The sequence below is a fragment of the Tamandua tetradactyla genome, chromosome 25, assembly GCF_023851605.1.
Source record: "Tamandua tetradactyla isolate mTamTet1 chromosome 25, mTamTet1.pri, whole genome shotgun sequence".
Classification (NCBI taxonomy): Eukaryota; Metazoa; Chordata; class Mammalia; order Pilosa; family Myrmecophagidae; genus Tamandua; species Tamandua tetradactyla.
In genome coordinates, this window is record NC_135351.1 from 38,400,969 (window position 1) to 38,423,222 (window position 22,254).

General features: G+C 48.7%; 1 protein-coding gene across 1 annotated transcript in view; it reads left to right on the plus strand.

Moving 5' to 3' along the window:
- The window catches only part of ARFGEF3 (ARFGEF family member 3), a 159,160-nt gene that overhangs the window by 89,889 nt on the left and 47,017 nt on the right, over positions 1-22,254 (plus strand). Inside the window, exons 10-20 of the mRNA XM_077143279.1 lie at positions 68-401; positions 4,505-4,617; positions 5,386-6,296; positions 13,380-13,546; positions 14,516-14,681; positions 16,193-16,300; positions 16,629-16,844; positions 16,991-17,101; positions 19,691-19,841; positions 21,273-21,590; positions 22,096-22,229. Of these exons, the coding sequence (XP_076999394.1) occupies positions 68-401; positions 4,505-4,617; positions 5,386-6,296; positions 13,380-13,546; positions 14,516-14,681; positions 16,193-16,300; positions 16,629-16,844; positions 16,991-17,101; positions 19,691-19,841; positions 21,273-21,590; positions 22,096-22,229 (2,729 nt within the window). The remainder of the gene's footprint in view (positions 1-67; positions 402-4,504; positions 4,618-5,385; positions 6,297-13,379; positions 13,547-14,515; positions 14,682-16,192; positions 16,301-16,628; positions 16,845-16,990; positions 17,102-19,690; positions 19,842-21,272; positions 21,591-22,095; positions 22,230-22,254) is intronic.

Consider the following 22,254-nt stretch of genomic DNA (forward strand, 5'->3'; position numbering starts at 1 on the left):
CTCCCAGCCCTGTCTATAGCTCCTAGCACTTGGGAGACCCTCCTTTCTCCCCCCCCGCCCCTCCCAGGAAAAGCCTGTGTCCCGCCCTCATTGCCATCCTGGGAAACCCGGTGCACGACAAGACCATCACCTCCGCCCACGGGAGCAGCGCCAGCCCCAGCGTGGAGTCCGACTCGGCATCCCCGGGCGTCTCCGACCACGGCAGGGGCTCGGGCTGCTCGGCGGCGGCACCCGCGCTCAGCGGGCCCGTGGCGCGCACCGTCTACTACGTGGCGGCCGAGCTGGTGCGGCTGGTGGGCGCCGCCGACTGCGTGAAGCCCGTGCTGCAGTCGCTCTACCACCGCGTGCTGCTCTACCCGCCGCCCCAGCACCGCGTGGAGGCCATCAAGATCATGAGAGAGGTAGGGTGCCGCAGAGCGCCCCCGGGCGTGCAGAGGGGGCGTGCAGAGCTCAGGGTCTCCTCTCCGTGTCGGTGCGCTAGGGCGCACCGGTGAGCGCATAAGTGCTAGCTGAGTCTAAGCCCTTTGACAGTTTAGTTCCCCTCCCCCCCCCCCTCCCCCAGTCCCCCACCCCTCCTTGTTAAACTCCTTGATCCAGGAGCCCTCCTGGGCCCCAGACTGAGATTTCATCCTGCCATGCTGGACAGTGTTAGCACAGATGTATATACATTTGCCTTTTCAAAATTAGATTGCAAAATATTTTATATTCAGCTTCAACATTATCCACAAATGAGCGTTTCCCATCTCTGATTGCTAAAAGTCTACCCTTATGGCCACTCCTTAAGCCGCACTTTTCCCAAATGTCTCCACGCCAGGGAGCACATACCAGCTGCCCAGTCCAACCTGCCTTTCTTGGGGGGAATTATGCTAAAGCTACCTCCAGCAGGCTTTCCTCTACCGTTCTGCCAAAGAGTCCAAAAGAAAGGGTTCAGCGTTTTTGTACCAGCGCCCTTGTTCAGAATGGGCAAATTGCATTTGCCTTTGGCACTAAAAGCCAAAAAGTCAGAGTGACAAACCCTCTGTGACGGGTCATTTATTGTAAACACTATGTATCAGCCCATTTCTAAAACAACTTAATTTGAATCGCTACCTGGTTATTTTAATGGGATTTGGCTGTAATAAATAATGGGAAATTTTGACTCTGGTTTCTAGAAAGGAAAGAGCGATCCATGTTCAGTTGCTGTTTAAAAGAATCCCTGAGCACGCAGTGAGAGCTTTCTTGACTACTGTATGCCGAACCCTTTTTCACATTTATTATCTTAAGTCTTCCTGGTACTTCTGTGAGGTTGTACATAGTTTAATTTTTAACCAATAAGAACTGCTGCCTTTTCCCTCATTTGTAGCCGATGAGGGCTACTGCCTTTTCACCTAAGAGAAAGTCAGGCAGATGGGAAACCAGGTGTCAGCTCTGACCACTTCCCAGCCCCAGGCTGACAGATGTGACTAGCGTTGGCGGCCAGAGGCCAGACAGCTTGGCACCACCCACACGGCTGTTGCCCCCTGCCACGGCCCCCGCCTGGCACGGCCCCCGCCTGGCACTCCCTCCAGGTAGCCAGGGCCCCAGGAAGAGATGCAGAGGGGTTGACAGCGACAAGTTGATGACTGAATTCACCAGTCAGATTAGGGCCCCTCCAGGGGACCAGGCAGAGAAAGAGGAGAGGAGAGGCCCAGAACTGTGTCTACTGGAGATTCTTCTGCATGGAAACTTGAAGCCTGGGAAAGGGAATTTCCCCTCCACCAAAGAAACTAAGACTTAAAGAGATCCAATGAATTGCCCAAGAACATAGCTGACGAGAGAAAAGCTCTGCTCTCTGCTCTGCCAGCTCCTGAGTCTCAGGTCTTTTCCTAAGCCATGGGCGTTCCTGAACTTGACTCTTATCAGATGATTCCAGCGGCCCCTTTCCCGGGTTGGGGGTCGAGGGTGGGGGGTACAACCTAACCAGCTACGTCACGGTGGGTAAGTCATTTAACTCCGAATTTACAGTGTTCTCATCTGTAAGTGGGAATAAATATTCCAGAGGTTGCAAGTTTAAAATGCAGCATTGTTTGCGTAAGTCCTAAAGTGCTGAACAAATACCTGGTGCACTTGTGGCCACTCTCTGCACCATTCAGCAGTTGACTGACTGTCTCACTGCCCAGTGTCGAACCAGCATCTTACCTTCTCCGATTATTTTTGTAGACCTTGCTTTTGCATGCTTCCCACTCACCCCAGTAGGTATTTAACATTCCAGTACTTCAGTCAGAATAAGAGTCTAGTAAATTTGGGCCGACTGACAGATGGACCCAGAGCCAGAATGTCTGAAAAAAGGGTATTTTGTAAGAAGCAGCAGCCTTTCTTTACCCTTGGAATTGACAGGCTCTGGCACCATGGTGCCTGCAGCAGGGCCACCTGTCCCCTGAACGCTGAATGTGTGCTGTGCCTACGGGCAGTGTAGGTGGCTGCACGGATTTTAAATAATAACCTCTCTGCTACTGCAGACATAGCTAACTGTGTCTTCTCCCTTCTTCCTGGATTTTCCTAGCTTTTGAAGCAAGAGCCCCTGCATTGCCTGTCCAGGTTGCAGCCCCCGGGAGCCCAGCGAACTGACTCAGGCCAGGCTGTTTTGAAGGCAGCATCTCTGTCTTATAGGACAAAACCAATCCCTGGGAATGCTGGTAACCTAGATACTGAAACGGGCAGGGCTTGGGCTCTCAGAGAGTCCACTGCCAGGCCGGATGTTTGCTCAGCCTTGGGGAGCTTGATCACTTGGCATGTTACCTCCCAGTTCTCATTCTGGTCTGTCGCCCTGCCAAATGCACCGTGTGCTTGTTAATCAGAGGCGTGCAGCACACTGTGTTGGACAAAGCGCATTCACTATCTGTTCGCCTTCCCAGAAGGCGCACAGTAATCAAAGAGCACACCTCACTTCCTTTTTCCCTCCCAACGTCCAGCTTTAGAAGGGGCTCCCCACTCTTCAGCAGACCTGGGACACCCCCAACCACTGACTCCACATCAGTGATTCATTCCCACCCAGGAAGCTGAGAGCAGGGAAATGCAAATCAAAACTTCTATGAGATACCACTTCATGCCCACCAGCATGGCTTTTGTTTTTTAAGATGGAAAATAACAAGTGTTGGTAAGGTTGCAGAGAAATTAGAACTCTTGTGCATTGTTGGTGGAAATGTAAACTTGTACAGCTGCTGTGGAAAACAGTTTGGCTGTTCCTCAAAGAGTTAAATATAAAATTGCCATATGACCCAGCAATTCCACTTCTAAGTGTACCCAAAAGAATTGAAAACAGGGACTCAAACAGATACTTGTACACCAAGGTTCATAACAGCATTATTCCAAATAAGTCAAAAAACGTGAAAACAACCCAAGTACCCAACAACAGATGAATGGATAAACAAAATATAGGGTATAGCCATACAATTGAATGTTATTCAGCCTTAAAACAGATTGAAATTCTGATACATGCTATAATGTGGATGAATCTTGAAAACATTATATTGAGTGAAATAAGCCAGGCTCAAGGGGACAAATACTGGACGATTCTACTTACATCTAGAATAGAGATAATAAAATCTAGAATAAGCAAATTCATAGAGAGAGAAATAGATTAGAGGTTACCAGGGGCTGGAAGGAGGGCTAATGGAGAAGCATGTCTCAGTGGCTTCTAACTTTTTGTTTGGGGTGATGAAAATGTTTTGGCAGTGGATGGTGTGTCAGTAGCACAACATTATAAATGAAATTAATGCCACTGAATTATACACTTAACAATGATTAAAATGGAAATTTTTAGTTATATATATATATGTTACCACAATAATTTATATATGGGGGGTGGGGGTGAGGGTAGAGAACAACCTTAGGCTTTAAATTCAAAAACTAAGTAAAATGGAAAAATCCCTAATAAATAATACAACTTTTAGAAAGTTGACTCAAGAAGAAATTGAGCACCTAAATAGGCCTATAATTGTGAAAGAAATTGAATCAGTAGTTAAAAAATTTTCTCTTTAAAAAAAACAAACACACTGCTCCATACAGCTTTAAAAGCAAGTTATATCAAATACTGAAGGAACAGATAAGCCCATTCTTATGTAAACTTTCTAGAGAACAGAAAGCAGAAAAACGTGTCAACTGGATTGACAGTATTTGAGCCTAGCCAACTTGATAACAAAGTAAGACAAAGAGTACAGAAGAGGAAAGTTGTAGGCCAGTCTCACTACAGGACATAAATGCACGTGCTCTGTAATATCATGCAACAACATTTCGTTGAAGCACGTCATCTCTTGGAGCATTTTCTTTGTCTAAACCAGCCCTGAGCTAAGGAGCTAGGAATGCAGTACACACTATATGTCAGAAGGAAACTTTGAGCCATTTTATTAAGAATTATAGTTTCAAATAATTGAGTTTCTCTTTAGATTTCATCATTCCATAGCAAACTTGATTGCATACTTTTAAAACCTTTTGCTTTTTAATGATATTCACTCTTCTGTTATTGTTTCTTCCCTTTTTCTTAAAGATACTCGGGAGCCCTCAGCGTCTCTGTGATTTGGCAGGACCCAGCGCCACTGAGACAGAATCTAGAAAGAGATCAGTTTCCAAAAGAAAGTCACATCTGGATCTTCTCAAACTGTAAGATATATTTCCTTGTAGGTCAATATTGCTTGGTGATTGCTGCTTCTCTGACCGCTTTTAATCTGGTTTTCAAATCCCTAAAATTTTGATGAATATGCCTTACATGAAATGAGACTATTTAATAATGTGCCAGTAAGCAGTATGTGATTAACATCTCAGTTTCTTATAATAGTATGAATTGGTATATTTTTGTATTAACTTTAAGAAATAGAAAGGAGCCAAATGAATTTTGCAGCAATTATTCATTGAAGTTATAGTAGGGAAGAGCTTTTTTGATTTACAAGTCTGAAACTACAGGAATCCTTTATATGTAGCCCCCTGGAAAATGGAAATATTATCAATTTGAAGTAGTCATAGTCATGTGCTTCTTTTCAGGAATAGGTTTGTTTTCTAGAGAAAGGTCCATGTGTTTGTGAAGCTCATATAATTCTCTTATGGATGAAAACCTGGGCATGATGCAAGCGTGAAATTACCCAAGTGCCTGTCCTAGGGAAGATTATAAATTCCCATCAGAAGTATTTCTGGACCCAAATAAATAAGCCAGCCGAGCAGGAGGGTGTGGGACGGCAGGCGGGCCCTCTGCCTGGAGCTGCCCTCTGCTAGCCTGAGCGTAACCCAGTTGCCTCGCAAACCATTTCGGGGTGTGTGTGTCTCTGCGCGGCTATTCTGACCCTTGTACTCTTTGCCAGTCAAGCCATTCTCATTCCTCCGAGCACGTCCCTCTCTGTTTCACGTGTGCCGTTTTCTCCCCTGCACGCTGCCCAGCATCATGGATGGAACGACAGAAGCATGTGTCAAGGGCGGCCTGGAAGCCTGCTACGCCGCTGTCTCCTGTGTGTGCTCCTTGCTCGGCGCCTTGGACGAGCTCAGCCAGGGCCGGGGCTTGAGTGAGGGTCAGGTCCGGCTGCTGCTGCTGCGCCTGGAGGAGCTGAGGGACGGGGCCGAGTCGAGCCGAGACTCCATGGAGATCAACGAGGCAGACTTCCGATGGCAGCGCAGGGTGCTGTCCTCGGAGCACACGCCGTGGGAGCTGGGCGCGGAGAGGAGCCCCGACATCAGCATCAGCGTCACCACCGACACGGGCCAGACCACCCTGGAGGGCGCGCTGGGCCGGACGATGCCCGAGGAGCCTCCCGCCGATGTCAAGAGCAGCCTCAAGTCGCCCGCCGTCCAGGAGGGCAAAGAGGCCCTGGTCAGAGTGTCGGAACCCGAGGCGGCCGACCAGCCGGATGTGGTCCAAAGAAGCCACACGGTCGTCTACCCCGACATTACCAACTTCCTCTCGGTTGACTGCAGGACCAGGTCCTACGGCTCCAGGTACAGCGAGAGCAATTTCAGCGTCGACGACCAGGACCTCTCCAGGACCGAGTTCGACTCCTGCGACCAGTACTCGATGGCGGCAGAGAAGGACTCGGGCCGCTCCGACGTGTCGGACATCGGGTCTGACAACTGCTCCCTGGCCGACGAGGAGCAGACCCCGCAGGACTGCCTGGGCCACAGGTCCCTGCGCACGGCCGCCCTGTCCCTGAAGCTGCTCAAGAACCAGGAGGCTGACCAGCACAGCGCCAGGCTCTTCGTGCAGGCCCTGGAGACCCTCCTCCCCCGGCTACTGGCTCTCCCCAGCGTGGAGGAGGTGGACTGCGCCCTCCAGAACCTGGCCTCCACCTTCTGCTCAGGTGTGTACACCATCTGTTGCTGTGCGGTTGGCAAAAATATGCAGAGCGTTTCACCTCTGTGGGCGGTTCGTGGAATGCTTGTGGTTTGCAGTGATCCAGGTATCTTCGTGAATCTTTGGATTCCTGACCTTATAGAGAGCAATGTAACAGACTTAGGGTGGTGGGTTGCTTGGATTCTACAGCAGTTGGTGGCTGGAATATACCATGAGATTGATAAATGTATGTGGTGTGCAGCTGTGTTCTAGAAGGCTGCTGCTGCTGAGACAAGATGGCAATCCGTGATTCTCAATGTACTGCTGCTTCTTGGCATCTTGAAATCAAAGAGCGTTGCACTTTGGCATATTAATATGCAGACTCTTTTGATTGAGGTATTGGATCAGATGTGGGCTGGGTAGATGCTGCATTCCACTGGGTACCACAGGGCATGGCCATAGTCCATGTCGTTTGGCAGCATCACACCCTTCCCATCTATGGGATGTCGGCTCTGTGACCCAGACCAGACCACATCTAAAGAAAGGCTTTGGTCATCTTGGCCAGAGCCACCTGAAGGCCATGCCAGTCTTACTGAAGGGTGGGAGATAATCGCCCAGAATTTTGGTAGGAAGGCAAACCAGAATAATGGGAAGTAGCACTTCACACAGTGAGCAAGGAATATAAAGATAGTTTTCTTGAAAGATAATTCAGGGAGAAGGCAGTGAATAAATGCATAACATTTATGGTGGAGTAAGTGGTGGCTTGGCATCAGGAAGGTCAACTGTGCCTTCCCCTCAAGTGAAGGGGTCTTCTGAGCCCAGAATTGTGAGGTGGTGGCCCCTGCATGCCTGGCTCTGTGCTCAGGAATAGAAAATAGCCTTGGGGACCAACAGTCAGTCTAAGCCACATTCACTGATTTTGCCTATCCTACACAGAGATGTGAACGAATGTTTGTCATTTCACTCGCTGCATTTATCATGGTTATCTGTCAGGCTGTGTTTATTGCTAACTTGTTTGTTCACACCTCCACCTTCCTCTCTCCATAGTCTCACCTCCTTGAGAGTTGGGACCTTGTCAAACTCATTTCTTATCTTCCAGCAAGGAAAATATTGCACACAGGCATGCAGAAATGTTCTCACACGTATTGATTTATGATGTCTATAGGAAACTCATTTTTATTAACTTACCATGCTATACTTGATTTCCCCGTTTGTTGGACATTTGCAGTGTTCTGTACCTGCTCTTGCTAAAGAACTTTTAGTCATCATTTAGAAGATGCTATGCAAGAATGCAAAAGCCCCTGGAGCTGAGTTTCCCTGGAAAGAGCAGACCATGATGGCTAAAAAACTAGCCCAGCAAATGGGCGTTTGTTTTCCCAGTCATGGTGGACAGACACCAGTGGAAACCTGGCATCTTGTTGGTTCCTAAAATTGGTACTAAGGACACAGATATCCAAACAGAGATTTATAGATAGAAATGTATATGTAGCATCATTTAACAGCAAAGATATTAGAAATGACCTAAATGTCCCAAACTAAGGGAAAGGCTAAATGAGTTATAATTCATCCATTTATGAAATTATGTAGCTATCTAAAATTTTATTCTCAAATAATATTAATGATGTGGAAAATGGTCATACCGTAATTTTTAAAAGAATTCAAAATTGGCATTAAAATGCTAATAGTTTTTATCTTAGGATTGAACAATTGCAAATTAATATCATTTTCTTCTTTGTACCTTTCTCCAAACTTCTAAAAAAATTCTAATAACTTCTATCAGAAAATAGGGTAGTAGTGTAGTTGAGTTTCTTTGGTTTCTCAAGAAAATACTATGAAGTGCATTGGGTTAGACAATTGGAATTTATTCTCACATGTTTTTGCAAAGCAATTTTATTGAGATATATTATATATATTCACATACCATATAATCATCCAAATTGTACAGTCAGTGGTTCACAGTATCATCATATAGCTGTGCATTCATCACTATCGATCTTTGAACATTTTCATTACTCCAAAAAAAATGCAAATTAGAAAAGCAAAAATAAAAGTGAAATAGAAAACCCAAAACATCCCATAACTCCCTCATCCCCTATTATTTATTTGTTTTTGTTTTTTTTTTCTTACTCATCTGTCCATCCATTGGATAAAGGGAGTGTCAGACGCAGATTTTCACGATTACACCTTAAAAGTTCTATAGTTATTCATCATCTTCAAGAATCAAGGCTCCTGGAACACAGTTCAACAGTTTCAGGTGTTTTTCTCTACTACTCCAACACACCGAAAACTGAAAAGTCTTATCTATATACTGCGTAAGAATAACGTTCAGAATGACTTCTCGGCCCTATTTGAAATCTCTCAGCCACGGAAACTTTATTTAGTTTCAATTCTCTTACCCATTTGGTCAGGAAAACTTTCCCACTCCCTCAGTGCACTTTCCCCCAGGCTCATCCCCTGGCATCATGTCCCATGTAGCAGGGAGGGCAGTGAACTAAAAGAAAGTCCAAATCAAGGCATCATAAAAGTTCTTCCTTTGTGGCATTCTGGGCTGGCTGCTGGCGACCTCCGTCCTGGCCTCCTCATTCTCTTCTGAATTCCACTGACCTTTGCTTTTGTTTTCCATGGTTTTTTCTCTCTGAATTTCATTCGGCTTATAAAGGGCTATAGTAATAGGATTAAGACCATCCCAATTGAGGTGGGCCATGCCTTAACTGAAGTCACCTCATCAAAAGATCCTTGGTACAGTGGGATCACACCTACGGGAATGGATTAGATTTAAGAACATGTTTTTCTGGGGTACATCCACCTCCAAACCATTGCATAAACTTATCTAAAAACTAGAACCGTAGACTTGAATTGAAGACATCCGTTAATAAGCAAAATCATATAATCTTATTACGAAGATCTAGAAAATTGATCATACTCAGTATGGGTGAGAGGGGGCTTATGGTGTTCACCGTTGGTGGAAGAAAATGATTATAGAATAATGCAAAGATACTTGGGCTATAGCTATTGAACTTAGAGTATGTATTAATTCTGCTTTTAGAGATTTATCCCTTAGGTGCTTACAGAAGAACAAAAGTTATTTCATCATTTCCGCTTTTATAACAATCGAAGCTACCTCAATGCCCATCAGTAGAGCAGTAATCAAATGTGCCACATGGCTGTGCAGCTGGATTCACACCCTCATTAAAAAGGGGGGAAAACACAACGTGCCAAGATCAAGAGAGGTCTGAGATGTATGGTCTAGAAAAACTCAAGCTGCAATGCAGTGTAGGTATTATGACCCCTTTCTGTGGTAAATGTTATTTCCCCATGCACCAGGGTGTCTGCTGAGAAGGGGCTTGGGAGAAGCAGGGGCTATTGGTCTTATTTTTTTATACTCTTCAGAACAGTTAGATGTTCAACATCAAGTAGTGATTACTTTTACTAAAACAAAAGAAAAACTGCTATATAGCCTCAGACATGGAAGACACCATTTATCCTAATCTCATGCCCCATCCTTCATGGGTGACCAGACAGGCAAGCCTTCTTCCAGCTCCTGACAACAGAGCACATCTGGACTATAGAGGGAGAGAAGGAACTTTCGTTACTGAAAACTGGGAAGAACAAAGAGCCAGAGTATGTTGAAAGTAGGGAGTCCTATAAGTTCTCACTCCAAATTTGCTAATACTTCCATGAGAAGTCAGAAGGATGAGTGGGAAACAACATCTATTAGAGAGGGACACTCTATAATGGAATCTCGTCCTGAAATTAAAAGTAAGGACAGCATGGCATTGTGCAAAGTCCTGGAGTTTGGGCCCCTAAGACCTTTGCCAATTTCTAGTTGTTCAAGTTGGCAAATTACTTATCTTCTTCAAACTGCTTTCCTTACCAGTGCAACAGGAATTTCGGCAGGATCAAATGAAATACTGTGTGAAAAGAGACTTATTCTAGAAAGTTAGTAATTTATAGCTGTTGTGTTATTTTTTATTACTAATATTATTTCCAGGGAGCTATAGCTGGTACAGCCAAAAAAAAAAAAATGCTTGTCTTCCTTAAAATGGTAGATTATACCTCATTTCATTGTATTCTCAAAATTTGCAATTTAATAAATTAATCTGCATCCAGCTCTAGTCCAGAAACAACAGCTTGTTGCTAACAAGTTTGATGAATTATGTCAGAGCCAGGTACACCCATGAGAAGTGCTTTCTGGGGAGGTCGTTAGACCTAATGATTTGCGTCTCCAATAGATGCCTTTTTCACTTTCTGCAACTGGACATGTGCTCAGATTTTGGAATTATGTTCTAAGGAATTGGTAGTTCTTTCTAAAATTTAAAAGATTACGTATCTCTAAGGTCAAAGATACTCGTAGGATTTTTTTTGTTTATTTTATTTTTCTCCCTGGTTCACAGACTCAAGTGTACCTTTCATCAATGATCAGGAATAGATAAATTCCCACCCCCTTTTGCTAGCAAAGGAGAAGGATCCCATGCCCTTTTTCTCCTCCAGTGATTGCAAGCACCCCAGCAGGATTTAGGGGTGCTGGGGCATCTGGGCCATCGGGGCTGAGGCTCACTGCTCACACTCTGATGGAGGGATGTCGTGTTGGCTTCCCAAGACCACCATGGCACATTGCCACCAGCGGGGCAGCTTACAGCAACAGAAACTATTCTCTCACACTTTGGGGGGCCAGAAGCCCAAAATCCAGGTGTCAGCAGTGTTGGTTCCTTCTGAAGGCTCTAAGAGAGAATGTGTTCTGGGCCTCTCTCTCTGGACTTCTGGCAGAGACCAGCAATCCTTGGGGCTCTGTGGCTGCACCAGCTCCAGTCTTTGCCTCTATCTTCACATGACCTTCTCTGCTGTGTTTCTGTGCCGTTATCTCTCTCTGCCTTTCTTTTTCCAAGGTCAGTGGACATTGGATTTAGGCCCACCCTAACCCAGGATGAGCTTGTGTCGAGTCTCTTAATTCCATCTGCAACCCTGTTTCTGAATTTGTTCACATTCACAGGTCCCAGGGGTTAGGACTGGGACAAATCTTTTCCAGGGTCACCACCCAACTCACTCCACACATCATTAACAAATCCCACTCTCAACCCGATCTTCCTTTTATAAATGTACCTGGGACCAGGATCACAAAATCCCCACAGTGGAAATCCCAGTGAAAAATCTGGATAGTTCTTATGGATCTGCAGAAGGCAAGACAAAGTTATGGTCTAACCTTTGATTGCTTAAGGTGGTTTTTATTCTTTTATTAGTGAAATGAGAGAACTAATGTTAAATTGCATACACTTATTCCCATCAAAATGTGTATACATGTCTCAAATACAGCAAAGGTCTTGAATCTTTTTTATCTTCAAAAGCTTTTTCTGCTCTGTGTCCTCTAACTAGCAAGTTCATTAAAAAAATCACAGGGATAGAGGGAAACTTTCTAGTTACCAAGTTGTCTTTCTAATTTATTTTGTTGATTCTTGAAAACGTTCACATTTCACAAGAGGTACATTTTTGATAAAAGGATAAAGTTAGAATTGGTCTGAAGAGTGTGTTTAGGATGGGGCTTTTCCTCCAAAGCTGTCCACCCACCTCAGAGCACTCACAGGGGCAAACGAACTCAAGGGTCTTGCCACCCCATGTTCCCTGCAGGAGAGCACCGAAGGGTGGTCCCGTTTTTAGAACAGGGTGTGTAGTTTGTTTTCAGTTTATTTGTATAAAGCACCAGAAGCCTTTCCAAATAAGAGCACTCTCAAGTAGAAAAGAATGTTTGAAAATAATGGGAGAAATAACAAACACTCTTAATTCTTCGAAAGTTTGTGTTTACGAGATCCTGCTGCAAGCTTCTTACCTTCGCGTGACTTCTAATCACCCTTGATGTAACAATCCTTGTTTTTTCATTTATTCAGCATGTGTTTACTAAGGGTCTTATGTGTGTTGGGTACTATTCTAGGCCACTGGGGATCTTCTACAGCGAAAAAAACTAACAAATCTGCCCCCTCTTATAGACCTTACATCTTAGCAGTTATAGCAGATAATACACAAATATATTTTAATATAATGCTTGGAAGAAAAATGTGACATCAAAGGGGAAAATTTCAGGGTGAGAGACAGAGCCTTATAGCAAGTAGGGATGCTGTTTCAGACAGACTTGAAGGAGAAGGTCTGTTTTTAGAGGCAGCATTTGAGCAGAGTCCTGGAAGAATGGAGGAAACAAGTCATCCAAATGGGGAGTGTTTTAGTTTCCCAGCTGCTAAAGCAAATAGCACCTAATGGGTTGGCTTCAACAATGGAAATTTATTTGCTCACAGTTGCAAGGCTAGGAGAATTCCAAAATTGAGGTGCCAGCAAGGCAATGCTTTATTCCAAAGACTGATATTCTGGGGCTGGAGGCCAGCAGTTTTGGGGGTTCCTTGGATTTTCCATCAGTTGGAAATGCTCTTCTCTTTCTCTTTGGGGTTCCATTGACTTCCAGCTTCTGGTTGCTCCCTGCAACATCTCTCTCTGTCTGACTTTCACTCTGCTTGTTAAACACTCCAGTAATCTGGATTAAAGCTGGACCTGATTCAGTGGGTCCACACCTTAAATGAAGTGACATTTGAAGAGATTTTATTTGCAATGGGTCCACAATCACCAGAATGTGACCCAAGACCCAGAGCATGTCCCAACTGGGGTCCACAATCTAGTCCACCAGGGGAAGACCATCCTGCAGAGAGACCAAGGCAAGTGCAAAGGTCCTGAGGCAGGCCCTGGGCTTGGAAGGTCCAGGACAGCAGGCATGTCAGGGTGGCTGGAGGGCATGAGGAGGAGGAGGGTGGTGAGGCCAGGGTTTTAGTATATTGTTGTGGGCATCCACTGAGGTGTTTAGCAGGGGACAGAATGCAGTTGACTTTCCTTCTTATTTGTAGGTAAGGAAGCTGAGATGTAGAGGGCTTAAATGACACTAACAAGGTCATGGATGATAAGTAACATATCAAGACCCAAACCCAGGAGATGTGTACTCTTCACACCATGCAATAGGGAATATCTGGTGGTAGGATGCTGCTGGTGAACATCCTTGCTTCTCAGGACATCCTCTCCTTGAGCTGGCTCCCTCTCTCCATTGGCCAGTCTCCCAACCTGCCCTCACTTCTCTACTCAGGCATGATGCACTCTCCTGGCTGTGATGGGAACAGCAGTCTCAGCTTCCAGATGCTCATGAATGCAGACAGCCTGTACACAGCCTCTCTCTGCGCCCTCCTCCTCAACCTGAAGCTCTCCCATGGTGACTACTACAGGAAGAGGCCAGCCCTTGTGCCTGGTGTGATGGTGAGTGACTGAGTGTATGCAGGGAGCTGTACACTCTAGCAGGGGGAGGCCTCAGGGCTGGGCAGCCATGCACCTGGGTCAGATGCGTTCTGTTCCACATGGTGCTTGCGTGGGTAGTGCCTCATGACACTTCAGAGAATGGAAGGAGACCACAAAAGAAGGGCACAGAGGTGCAGTATGCAGGGCACAGCGAGCCACAGACCTGCCCCCTTGCCCCAGCGAGTGACAAAGTGGCTCCCTGTGGGCAAACCTCACATTTCATCTCATTAAGCACACATGTGCAAGACACATCCAGAAACTTGGGGTCGGAGAGTAAACAGAGAATAACCCCCTTTGCTGAAAATGAAGGCATACTGTTACAAAACCTTGTCCTTTGATTCCAAAACATCCCTGAACCTCCACTCCCTGATTGATGTGGAGTGAGCAGAAGGAGGTCAGTTATGTGGTGGTTGGTCCCCTGACCAGTCCAAGGCCTCCAGGGTTGGACTGAGTCCACAGATCTGCAGGAAGTAAGTCAGCAATTCTTTCTTTCCTTGATAGAAAGAGTCAATTCCCAGGTGAGTGTTTGCGTCCTCAGTACCATTGAGCACAGGTGTCTCGTGAAGTGCACCTGTTCATTCAGGACACACATTCCACCTCTGCCCCTGTCTGGGGAGTGAGAAGGGAAAACTGCTCCAGATATCAAGGCCATTTCTAACCTTCCCACTAGGTTGAATGGTAACCATATAAAATGCAATATCTTTAACCTTCCTACAGGGCATTTTAAAGACATCATAGGTGAAAAAAACTTCACGAAGTTTGGAAACTTCTCCGTCTCAGCTTCCCACGACCCTGCAGCCTCCCTACCCCAGATAACTAAGGTTTTGTTTTCCTCAAAGTGCTGATTCATTTGAGGGTGAGTGAAGCCGAGAGAAGCAAGCGAGCTCAGGGTTGTGTCTGGCCACCCTCAAATTGGCTCTGTCTCCGTAGAAAGAGTTCATGAAGCAGGTACAGAGCACCGGGGCACTGATGGTCCTGTCCCAGGCCTGGCTAGAGGAGCTCTACCACCAGGTGCTTGACAGAAACATGCTGGGAGATGCCGGCTACTGGGGCAGCCTGGAGGACGTCAGCCTCCCCCTCATCACCATGCTCACTGGTCAGTGCCCCACGGTCATGGCCCTGGGTTGGGGGGTAGGGGGCTCACACTCAAACCCCTTTCCAAGGAGCAGCTGTGTTCTGGGCAGACTTTGAAGCAGCTCCCAGGCAGTGCCAGGGAGGTGTCATGAATTCATCATGCCAGATCTTTCTGCCCACTTTGGCTTTGGGAGTCTGCCGGGCTCATGGGGCCCCCTTGGACTGGCACCTTTGTCTGTCAGTGTAAAACTCTAGGCCCCTTCTGTGGAGCTCAGGCCCTTTCTGAGCACAGAGCCCAAGGTCCGTGCTGATGGGTGCTCTCTCGTGCTGATGGTTCCCTGCTGTATTCACTGCTCCTGAAGCTTTACTGGTAATGCTGGTACCCATTCTCCCTGCTTTTTGTTTTCATGTGCTGCACAGAGGCTCCAGGCTCCTAGGAATTTCTGTAAAATTCAAAGATATAGTGAAATAATTTTCAAACACTGTGCAGAGAAATAGCAGCCTCTTGGGGTGGGGGTGAAGTCATAAAGCCACAGCCTTGGCCCCTCCGTCCCCTCCCTATGCAGGATTCAAGTGCATTCCTTGTGTCTAACCCTCAGCCCAGGGTCATGTCTCCATGGTAAGCAGTGTCCTTTAGCCTGAGGAGGTGGAGGTCCAGCAAACGAAAGGCTGGACCCAGGACCTTGTGGCCCCTCAGTTTCAGAGCCAAGGTTCAGTTCATTCTCCTCAATCCCTGACCTACTGTTCTCCAGAATGCTAGGAAGTGGTTCATTAAGCTAAGTTCTTAGACAAAAGTTTGTTTTAACAAAAATGTAAGCATGATGAATTGAGCTGGACAGTGGAGAGCAGCCTGGCCTGGGAGGCAGGAAGCAGGAATGCCCACTCAGCTATTCCCGTGCAGCCTCCTGGCCCTGAGCCACTTACCTAATTTGTTTGAATATTTATTTCCTCCTCTGTGAAAAGGGAAATATAACACCTGCCCTGTCATTTGGAAGATCCGATGAAAAGAAAGTATGTGAAGACACTTTGAAAATCATAAGGCATTATTATTGTAGTTTGGAATCAGAATTTAGGATTATTTGTCCAAAGAGACTTATTCTCTTCTTCATTCTTATGAGCAAGCTCTCAAAGAGAAAACCCATGTTAGGTAATCTGTACCCATGGAAATTCTTTCTGTCTAGAAATACATAGGTGTGCAGTATAGAATTATAAGAAATAAATATTGGGGATAATGCCATGTTTTTTAATGAAAGGATTATTTAAAGATCAAACTATTCAAAGTCAGTTGATTTTTCTAACAACAGAGGTAACAATTTATCTACCTTTTCAGATAAACAGCAGACATCAGCATAATAGAATAATCCCCTGAAAATGGGCTGAGTGGATTAAAATGTTTATACTATTCTGATAAAAAAATTGCTGCATCCTCTTACACATTAGGTACGATGAGTATTTGTTAGCAGAATGGACATGGTGCTGGCCACCTGTCCATCTGGCTTCAGTCCTGCTCAGGCCCCTGCTATCCCCCCACAGACATTGACGGCTTAGAGAGCAGCGCCATCGGGGGCCAGCTGATGGCCTCAGCGTCCGCAGAATCTCCTTTCACACAGAGCAGGAGAATCGATGATGCCACGGTGGCAGGTATGTGCCGAGGCTTGGGTCTCCGGTTTGCCAGGACACATCCGATAAGTGCACCTACCAGGAATTAAATTATTATGTAGCCACTTCCCATGATGATAGAAATGAATTAAGACTCTGCATTGGTAGAAAAAGTAACTGCAGAAGGTTACTTAGTCTCTTCCGGCTGGGGAGGCGACATGCATGATTGAGGGGCACAAAGTGAAACACAATCCTGTCCCCTCCGTAATAGATGTTTCCTGTGGGTGTGACTCAGGGTTGCCCCCCGCATGGTGCAGAGGCCACGCAGCCTCTGTCCCTGCCCAGCAGCCCACGCCCCTTCGTGTTGCAGGCGTTGCATTTGCACGCTACATTCTCGTTGGCTGCTGGAAGAACCTCATCGACACATTGTCCACTCCGCTGACCGGCCGGATGGCGGGGAGCTCCAGAGGGCTGGCCTTCATCCTGGGAGCCGAAGGCGCCAGAGAACAGACCCAGAAGGAGCGTGACGCCATCTGCATGAGCCTCGACGGGCTGCGGAAAGCCGCGCGGCTGAGCTGTGCGCTAGGTACTGGGTGGTGTCTGCGGGCACAGGGCACGGCGGCCCCCAAAGCACGGGGAGATCACCCAGAGGGACGCCTCGGTGCTGCGAGGTGAACGGCTAGGGAGTGTGGTCAGGGAAGACATAACGGATGCCATGTGCTTCCTCTAAAGGCGTTGCTGCCAACTGTGCCTCGGCCCTTGCCCAGATGGCCGCTGCTTCCTGTGTCCAGGAAGAGAGAGAGGACAGGGACGTCCAGGAACCCAGCGACGCCATCGCTCAAGGTAGCAGCTGGAGGGCGGGATGGCCTGGGGCCTGGCACTTGGTGTGCACTCTCCCACACACGCTTACACCTGCAGGCATGCAAGCCACACACAGCGTGTACACTCCTGCGCACATCCAGAGGCACACACACCACTATGCATACTCCCACGCACAGCCACTCCCACAGGCATGCAAGCCAGTGTGCATGCTCCTGTGCATACCCATATACTGGTGTGTACACTGCTGCACACACCCACACCCACAGGCACATAAGGCGGTGTACACGCTCCCTCACACACCCTCACCCATGGGCACACATGCTGGCGTGCACACTTCCATGCATACCCACACCCACAGGCATGTACACACATACCCGCAGTCGCGCAAGCCAGTGTGCACCCTCCTATACACATACACCCCATGGGTACACATGCCAGTGTGCATGCCCTCCCATACCCATACTCATGGGCACTGGTTTGACACTCCTGCACATACTTAGGCACACATACCAATGAGCACACTCCCATACACACCCACATCTATGTGTAGGCAAGCTGGTGTGCACACCTCTGCAATACCACTCCCGTAGGCATACAGCAGGCATACAGCACACCAGTGTGTACACTCCTGCACACACCTACACCTATGGGCACACATGCTGATGTGCACACTCATATGCACACCTACATGCACACTGGTGTGTACACTCCTGTGCACACCCACACCTGCGGGCATGCAAGCCAATATGCACACTCCTGCACACACCCATACCCACAGGCATGCATGCCACATGCACATCTGTGTGTACACTTCTGCACACACCCGCAGGCACACATAGTATGGATACTCCTGAGCACATCCACACCCACGCACACACATACCAGGGTGCATACTCTTGCACCCACCACACCCACAGGCATGCTTGCCACCAGAGGCCCAGCCAGCTGATGAGTCACACCTGCATCGCCATCTGTCTGCCAGCTCTGTGCTTAGTGGGAGCACAGATCGGGAGAACCCACGGGTTATGGCGGGGCAGGCAGAAAGGCCAGCCTTCTGAAGGGGGAAGCCACACGGATAGAGAAAGTCAGCGAGAGGAATTCAACACATCACTCTTATCAGAGAAAAACCCAGGCTTTGCCGACTTAGAGGAAAGGGTTGATTTTTAACTCGTTAAAATCGATTGGTCAGTGAAGCTGGCGAGTGTCTAGATGGAAGGACAGAGAACAGCTTTCCTAATCCTAATCGCAGTGGATGATAGAAGGCAGGCGGCGGGCAGGAAGTGGATGATAGAAGGCAGGCGGCGGGCAGGAAGTGGATGATAGAAGGCAGGTGGCGGGCAGGAGGAGAGATGGGAAGCATAATGGGACTTATATTGATCCTGTACATCAGGTGTTTCAGGTGGTCATCACAGGGACAGTGGGGCCACTGTTAGAAGAAAAGCCAGTCAGGTCAGTGGTCCTCAGAGCTGAGCACTACACAGAGGCCCATTTCAGAGTAAAGCTGTCCTCCCACATTGCCCGAGTTAACTGAAAAACAGCTACAGCTGCTGCAATTCTACTTTAGCATGTGCAACCAGGAAGTACAGAATCACTTATAGTTTGAATACTCAAATTACACACAAATAATAGATAAAGCCATTATCACTTTCATGAGGCAAATGATGTTTTGCTAAAAATCAGTTTGCCTGCAACCACCGCAGTGTGGAGCAGTCCCTTTGACATCCGCTCACTGGGTTTCTGGGTTCTGGGGTCACCCTCGGTTTTCCCGCCAGACTGTCCATTCATGGGGGATGTTGTGGCATCTGCCCTCGACTTGGCACTTGGCACAATTTACACCTTCAGTCACCTTCTGTGCCCTTTCTCAATAGTCAACCCCGATAAAGAAGCGTTATGAGGAAATGACAAATACAAACGGTATGATCATCTTCAGTTATAAAGGACTCACAGAGTGCTCAGAATGTGTTTTAGATGATCTTCATAAGGAAAGCAAAACATTAAAAAAAAAAAAAAAACAGCAATTCTTGGCACATTGCCAATCATCCTCCCATTTCACCAATTTGAGTACCAGTTTGGGAGGGCAGGGGCTAACTCCAGAAGACTTCGGCTGGACCTGGCAGAGGAGTCCATCTGAGCTGCCATGCCCGCCCCGGATCCCTCATGGCCTGGGAGCAGCAGCCCCCCCACAGCTCTGACCCACCAGCTCCAAAACCGCAGAGCTGCATCCCCGGCACCCAGGGTGGGGGAGGGCACCACGGACTGCAGGACCCCGACAGCATGCTCTGTCGTTCCCCCTTTGCCCTCACACAACAGGGCAGACTGCATTTCTCTCCTGACCCCCACCCTGCCCCTCTCCCTCCCTCAGTGTTTTGGGGTTTTTTGTTTTTGACATGAACAGGCTCCGAGAATCGAACCCAGGTCTCCGGCTCAGCAGGCAAGAGCTCTGCCACTGAGCCACCGTTGCCCGCCCCGCTCAGTGTTGTTTTTTTTTTAAGGGGGGTTGCATGGTCTGGGAATTGAACCCGGGTCTCCCACATGGATGGCGGGCATTCTAACCATTGAACCACCCAGGCACTCCTCGTTGTTGTTGTAATCGGTGTCTTTCCCGCACAGTGAAGCTCAAGGTGGAGCAGAAACTGGAGCAGATGGGGAAGGCGCCGGGGGTGTCGCTGCACACGGCACACCTGCTGTGCATGGACGCCATCCTCAGCGTGGGCCTGGAGATGGGAAGCCACAACCCCGACTGCTGGCCGCACGTGTTCAGGTGCACTGCAGGCTCCCCACCCTGAAGGCACCCCACCTCAGGGGGACTGGGGGTCCCCAAGCCACAGGTCCTGGCCAAGACCCAAATAGGAGACTAGGAGAGGGGAGGGAACAGACCCCGGGGGCCAGAGGGACAGAGCCGGACTGGGGCAGACAGTTGGGTCTCTGGGCATTTCCTATAAGAGGCAGATGTGTCACACCAAGGAAAAAAGGCCAGCCCCCTCACAGCAGCGAGTGGGTGCCATGTGGCCCAAAGCCGGGCACATGGCAGCACTGCAACATTGCCTTACGAGTATTAATGTCTTGTTTCAAGAAGGATTTGGGGTCGTTTACATGAATACATAAAGCACAAAATGCCTCCTTTTAATTAGCTTGCAAAAAAAAAAAAAAAAACAGTGCATTCTTGCAAAAGATAGACCACAAATGTGGCTCTAGGCCTTATGGTGAAAAGAAACCCCCATCAGTGCTGCACGGGGTGCACGAGTGCCACAGCACTCTCAGGAGGGAGGGGATAGGCTGTGCCCAGGCTGGCACCAAGCTCGTTTCAGCTGAGCTGTCGTGGTCCATGGTGGATGCTGGACAATGGCCCCCGGTTTCCAGGCCACCTGGACCCCCTCCTGGCACCAGCAGGTCTGGGCTCGATTTGTTGTCCCAATGCAAATAAGGCCAAAAGTAAGTTGTTGAGTTTCAAGGGAGGGACACAGGTTTTCCCAATCCAGAGGGGAACCTTGGAAAGAAGCATAAAGAATGGACCTGGCCGAGAGGGGCTCTAGGGCAGAGGCTGGGGACTGGCTGGTCCTTGTTTTCCCCCAAGAAAGGAGGGAAAAAGACAAGGGCTTAGATCATCACCAAGCAGCTCACACAGGGCCCAAAATTCCCTGACCACAGGGAATCATCAGGGGTGCTCTTTGTCCACCACCAGACTTTCCCTGGAAAGACGGAGCAAATAATGTGGAAGTGAGAGGTCGCACTAGCTGTTGAGTCTTTTCTGTGTGCCAGAGTTTGGAAAACTCCCTCCCCTTTGGCCCTCTGGAGCTGTCCCCAGGCACGGTGTGGTGGGGCAGGTCCCCCGAGAGATGCCCCCTGTGCCCAGAGGGCCTACAGGCCATTGGTCCTCATTCTGGGATCCAAGAGCCAAGGCAGGGCTTCCCGGTCCTGGCAGAGAAGGTGCTGGAGGGAGGAGGCCTGAGGGGGAGCTGGGGCAGGCGGGCGCTGGGGGGCCAGGCTGCCCCGCTCCTCCCTTCTCCCGGTGTGCAGGATCTGCCCGTGTTTCCAGGCTGCCGGGTCTGATTCAAGGAATCAGCATAAAGTCAGGTGTACCTGGGAGCAGGAGGAGGGCTGGCGGCACTAAGGAGGTGGTGGGGGCAGGCTGGGCGCCTCTGGTCATTGAGGCCGCGACAGACGGATGGATGGCCTGCTGTTATTGTTGCAGGGTCTGCGAGTACGTGGCCACGCTGGAGCACACCCACTTCCGCGACGGGGCCTCCCGGCCTGCCCTGACTGTCAGCCAGCCCCCGAAGGCGGGGGGCTGCGGCCTGCTGGGGGTCCCTGAGGCCGAGGACACCAGCCCGGAGCCAGGCCTGGGGCCCACACGTGGCCCAAGCGCAGCCCCCGCCCTCCAGCCGCTCTCAGTCCAGGAGCTCATCCGGGATGGCAGCCGGGGCCGGGCCGGCGAGCTGCGTGGGGGCAGCCTCCTGAGCGGGGCCCGGGCCGCTGCGGCGGTTCTCACCCTGTCCACACAGGCCGACAGGTGGGTACCCCTCCCAAGGCCCCCACCCCCGACCAGGTGGTGGCTGGCCCTTGTCCCGTCGCTGCCTCTGGCTAGGAAGGGCTGTGCTTCCTCTGAGCCAAACCCAACTTTGGACTCGTCGATTGTTGCAAACAGAAGCCTCCTGATGAACTGGGTTTAGCTTCTAAAAAAATGCTTTACAAAATTGGAGCTAATTCTGAGGTTTCATTTCCAGTTATCCAGCCTCTGGGAAGGATGCTATGCCATTTTTCAAGTTTTTGCCAAGTGTTTTATGAGTGCCTCCCCTGGGAAAAAAATTTAATATGGTTTGTGCCCTTTGGATTGAAGTCCAGCATTTGGAGCAGACCTGCATGCGGTCATCCTAGACACCGCCCTCCCCTCTCTTCACTATCAGGGTTTTCCCAGCCTTTGCATTGCTCACATCCAACCAAACCACCGCAGTCAGTTGCCATGGGGACCAGGTGAGCTGCTCCCCGGTAGCAGATCTCTTTCTGTTTGCAACCAGGCTCTTCGAAGATGCTACTGATAAGCTGAACCTGGTGGCCCTGGGAGGTTTCCTGTGCCAGCTGAAGAAGGCCTCGCAGTCGCAGCTTTTCCATTCCGTTACCGATACAGTAGATTACTCGCTGGCAATGCCAGGTAACTCTCTCCCTGAAGAAACGGG